The 5,240-nt window shown below is 38.9% G+C and overlaps 1 protein-coding gene across 1 annotated transcript; it reads right to left on the reverse strand.

Moving 5' to 3' along the window:
* Window positions 1–1,669: 1,669 nt before the first annotated feature.
* Window positions 1,670–5,029, reverse strand: LOC122759566 (extracellular calcium-sensing receptor-like). Its single transcript, XM_044014495.1, has 3 exons — window positions 4,829–5,029; window positions 2,819–3,314; window positions 1,670–1,722 (listed from the first exon to the last, which is right to left on the reverse strand). The coding sequence occupies exons 1-3, from the start codon at window positions 4,832–4,834 to the stop codon at window positions 1,670–1,672; spliced, it is 555 nt and encodes a 184-aa protein (XP_043870430.1). The 5' UTR covers window positions 4,835–5,029.
* Between the last annotated feature and the right edge of the window lie 211 nt (window positions 5,030–5,240).

Genomic DNA, 5,240 nt, shown 5'->3' on the forward strand with positions numbered 1-5,240 from the left:
CACTTTCTTGGCAATGCAGGCTGTTCTGTCGTTGTTTGACCAGAAGTCCTCAGGACAAATTGTACAATCTACTGAGTCTAAAGGGACGAAAGTATGAACAATTTTCAGTATTGCATTACTTTTGTACTACAATAATAAGAATGGATTTGCTTTGACTTTTTATAGTTCAGCTCAAACTCACCTGTCTGATTGCTAATTTTGCCACTGTCACATGGTACACAGTCAAAGCAGCAGATAGGCTCCCCACGACGGACAGCCTTCCGGAAGCCTGGAAGACAACTGGCACTGCACACAGACACTGGCACCTAGAGTGGAAAGTCCATGTGCTGATATTGGTCAGTTTCATTGGTTAATCTACTGACAGGTGGAAAATTCCTCGAAACCATGTGTCAATAAAGTATTTGTTAGTTGTAGTTTCTCAAGTGTGTTTAACACAGTGGCCCTTTCTCAGTACTCAAGTATGCAAGGATGTACTTGCGTACTTGGGAAGTATGTACTTGAGAAGTACGCCTAAAGTGCATACTTGCCAAGTACGGGAGTACACAAGCATAATTCTTCAATTGGAACAGCAGCGTATTTCCTTGTTTTACTGAAATGCGGGTGGCGCCAAGTGCTTAAGCCTCATAACTGCCACCTACACTGTTGACAAATGAACATATGAAACAATTTTAATAAATGCATATATAGTTATTATTTTCACATTTTCAATAATTAACTTAATTCATTAATTTATTAATTTGTAATTAAAATATACAGTACAATGTGGAAATATATGTATATATATACTACAGCAGTGTAGTGTTTGTGTATATATATATATTTATATATGTACATAATATATATATATATACATATATATATTTAGGTATATTTAAATACAGATACAATGACTGTGCAACTTTAATATAAATCTATAATTCAAAGTAAATAAAAATAAATAAATAAAACATGATTAATATACAAAATTTCAAACTGTCAGGTCATTAAATTATAGGGTATAATATGTTTCCATTAAAAACACGTCAACAACAAATCTATGGATCACACCGAGCATCTAATGACAGCGACATCTGAGCCAGCGGATCATTTCATCAGGACAGGCCGAGGTAATGCTGCTCTGTGCCGGGCACTGTGAGCGTCGAGTGTCCGCAGAGGTGGAGCTGATCACCTCCAACAAATGAAGCTGCCAAACTATAAATACGTCATATTTTAATACACAAACCACATGTTTGAATTCTAAATGACCAATTTCTCGCCTCAAATGATCTTAAAACTGCGTTCCGGGACACAGAAAAATATTTATTTCAGATTTATATTTGTATTATCTGCTGCTATGTTCTGACAAAATGCATTCTGGGATACACTCAAGTCACCACTCGATGCATACTTGGTAAAATGGGCGGTGCAAGAACACTTCCGGGTTTGAGAACCGCTCGCTGTTCATGGACTTGAGAATTGGAACAGAACTTGGACTGAGACTGATGATATTTTTACAAGTATGGGAGTACGCAAGTACGGACAAGTACGCACAAGTACGTAGTAGTATGGATATTGAGAAACGGCCAGTATTTTGAGTTGTTGATTAGATATGTTGATTAGATATTTTTGGTCTGCGGATTTCAGTCTAGTTTATAGGTATGCCGATAGTCATCAAACAACCTTTTGATGGTCACATGGTTACAAGCTGTACACTGAGGACTGGGTTCCTGCCTGTTCCATAACCTGTGGTTCAATTAAATATATTTAGCAGTAGATCTTGTTAGATCTTTCATTCATTTCATTCATTCTACTGCTATATCGTGCACATGAGGGTTGCAAGGAGCCAGAACCAATCCCAGCTGACATAAGACAACAGGTGGGGTCAGACCCAGGACGGGTCACCAGACCAGCAGACAAACCATTCACTCATCCATTCCATAAAGAAAGATCCATGAGGAATGCAACAGTGGATAGTAGGTCACCAATCACATCACAGCTGGGCTTTGAATCTCTGTTGTGTATGAAAACAAATGACCCTGTTTCAGATCCAATCTGTGCCGTCCACCTGACTTACCTCCATCTCAACCTACAGAACTTCAACAGTTGGCATCTGATGAAGGTAAAAACACAGTGTGAGCAGCTTGCCTCACTCTGATGTCCTGCCCACATTATCCTGTCCTCCTGGATCAACAGCTCCTCTCCAATAGCCTTGGTTCCATCAAACAAACCCACGTTGACAAATGCGATGTTTCCTTCTGTGCCTCTCTGCCAGTTGATGATATCATAATAGGGTACAGAGTCGCCCTTGGCATCAAAGGCCACCTCCTCACCAGCAATGTGAAAGTTCACTTCCTGGAGGTAGTGTTGCAGCTTGAAAATTAGGAAATGCACACAATGAAACACTGAATTGCACTTAACAAGGTTTTCAGTCTTCAGTTTTGCACGGCCTAAATTTGTACAGCAGTAGAAATGTAACAGAACGGTAAAGTGAACACATCACATGGAAATTAAAACATGTTGACCCACATTTCTATGTCAATCAGCGTTGATCAGAAATAATTGTAATTATCTTTTTGGCCATAAGTGAGAAGTCCAGTGCTGTGTTTACAATGGAACAATGAACAATTTAAAAATATTCATGAACATATTTAGATTTTTAAGAACACAGAAATAGGGCTGTCATATGTACAGTATGTTACATGACTTTGGTAAATGGGAGATAAAGATCGTGGTCTGAATCCCAAGGATTGGGCTTTGACCCACAGTGTGTAATGATAAAGAAATAGTGGATTATACAGTACCTGCCAAGGTTGTATGTTGTTGCTCTGAGCACATGAGTTGTTCTGGAAAGGCCCCCTCCCTGGCTGACAGAGAAGGAGGTTGTGCAGGGAATGGGCAATGGCATATACAGCCTTATATACATTATAAGAGAATCTAGGGCTGGATGTATTCATGTAGGCTGAGTGCTGTTCCAGCAGAGACTCCTGCCCTGAGCACGGTGGCATCTGGGTGACAGAGGATGGAAAAGGACTGCAGCCATACAGAGACTCCCACAACTCATGCACCAGCACATTGTCAGGATATCTCTTAGGGTTTACTGTCTGCAGGAAGTCACCCAGTCTGGAGATATGACCTTTTCTGATGCTAAACCCAATGGTTCCTCCCAAGTAAGGGTAATACTCTCTCCCTGAAAAGACTGATGCTGTGACCCAGGCATTAATCGCCACCCACTGGATTCCAGTGATGTTCTGAGTCATGTAGTCTCTCAAGAAAGGTGTCATCTCCCCCTCAAATGCAAATACCAACACCACTTTTGCAGTAGAGCTACGCATCACCTTTACAGAGGGTCAGATAATGTAGATAACAGTGTTTTACAAGGAGACAAAAACAAAACTGAGGCCCCGTTCACATGAGGACGCTTGTGGGTAAAAACGACAAAATATTTTACCCGAAGTGCCCTTCGTTTAGACAGTGACAACGTTTTTGGGGCTTAAAAACGCAAAAATCTGAAACCACCCTCCAGAGTGGAAAACTTGAATACACTCCACCTAAATGTGGAATAAAAAGTGAAGATGCTACGCCACTTTTGTTCAGACCGTCATCATGTAAACATAGCCTGAGTGACATAAAGAAAAACCCAGATGTACACAGTGAAAAACAACTAGAATTTATATAGACCTTAGTATAATTTGATATTTCAACCCTTAACAGCAAAAGAATTTCATAACTCCATCATTATCTGGTCCTTTTATCTCTTGTGTGTTGTTTACTCAGGTTTTATTTGGAATACTTTTTCCTTGTGTATTTTTGTTAAGGTCTTTTTTAATGTCTTGTGTGTGTGTAAAAAATTGTCACCAGTTGGTGTCAGACAAATAAAGTTTCTATTCTATTCATTTTGAAGAAAATACTTGTTTAACAAAGTCAGGTCATGTTTTTGTTTACATGATTCATCATTTCCTGTTGTACGTTGGTACTAACATTGTCTATTGACTTCACACATTGAGATTTTATGCTCTGCCCCAATAGTTCCACCTGTGACATTATTCATCTTCCTCTTGTTATGAGCTCTTCATTTTCTGGACATTGTCTTGTGTTTTACAATTCTGATCCTTTTGTCATTTTTTGATTGATAGCACATGTACTGACCTATTGTGGACTTAGTTAAGTGATGTTCTTGGGAAAGTTTTTTTTTTTATACATGGTTACAGAGTTACAATTCATGTCATGACTCTCTTCTCCTTTCTGGATCTAATATGGGCCTGATGAGATAAATGGATGAAAGTGAAACAAACAAACAGTTTTCTCCTGGAGTGTCTAAATTGAAAGACCACAGTAGGTCGATAAATAGGAGCTTTAATGGCTCTATGTCTTAATATGTGTTAGCAGCACAAAGTGTCTTTAACAGAAACTCATTTACACTATAAAAAACTTAAGTTAATTTTCTATAGCATCAAATCACCAGTCTACCCAGTCCCTAGAGACTATTATTATTTTATCTTGTGGTAAGAACACATTAAAGGAGCAATGGGGAGTCAGTGGTAGAGTGAACTGTCTTTCAACTGAAGGGTTGATTCCTGGCTCCATGAGTCTACATGCTGATGTTTCTTTGGGCAATACACTGAACCTCACATGACTGTGCCAGCAGTGTGTAAATGGGTATGAAAGATGTGTGATAAAAAAGTGCTCCACATAGATGCAATATGTACAGTAGATGTTTGAATTCATGTGAATGGTTGAATGACAAAAACTGTAGTGTAAAGCGGCTTTGAGTGGTCATCAACACTAGAAAAGCTCTATATAAGTACAGACCCCTTAACATTTAAAGGTAGAACTCATAGTGTTTTCATACCTTCATGATCCTTAGTCCCGCCTGGCGAGTGTAGAGTAGAGGAATAATTTCTTGGTACGCTACACATACTTTGGTGTCCTGTAATTCTCTCAGTAGACCTTTTGCAGCAAAGCGGCCATAATCATGGTCTCCTCGCAGCAGCCCCACCCAAGTCCAGTTAAAGTGCACCAGCAGCTGTGCAAAGGCTTTCACCTGGGCTCAACAGAAAAGACAATCAACTCACTCAGTTTTGTATCACAGACATTAAAAAAAACTTTCATAAATGAAAAGCAATATCTTCATAAATTATTTGGTGTTGTGTCCTGTTATAACATGTCTGTATTATGTAAATGATAAAGCATGGAAGTTTGGCACAACAAAGAAATATATAATAAGGATTATAACAATAAAGGATTATCAACCGTGATTATTA

Source organism: Solea senegalensis, linkage group LG18, assembly GCF_019176455.1.
Source record: "Solea senegalensis isolate Sse05_10M linkage group LG18, IFAPA_SoseM_1, whole genome shotgun sequence".
In the NCBI taxonomy this organism is placed as follows: Eukaryota; Metazoa; Chordata; class Actinopteri; order Pleuronectiformes; family Soleidae; genus Solea; species Solea senegalensis.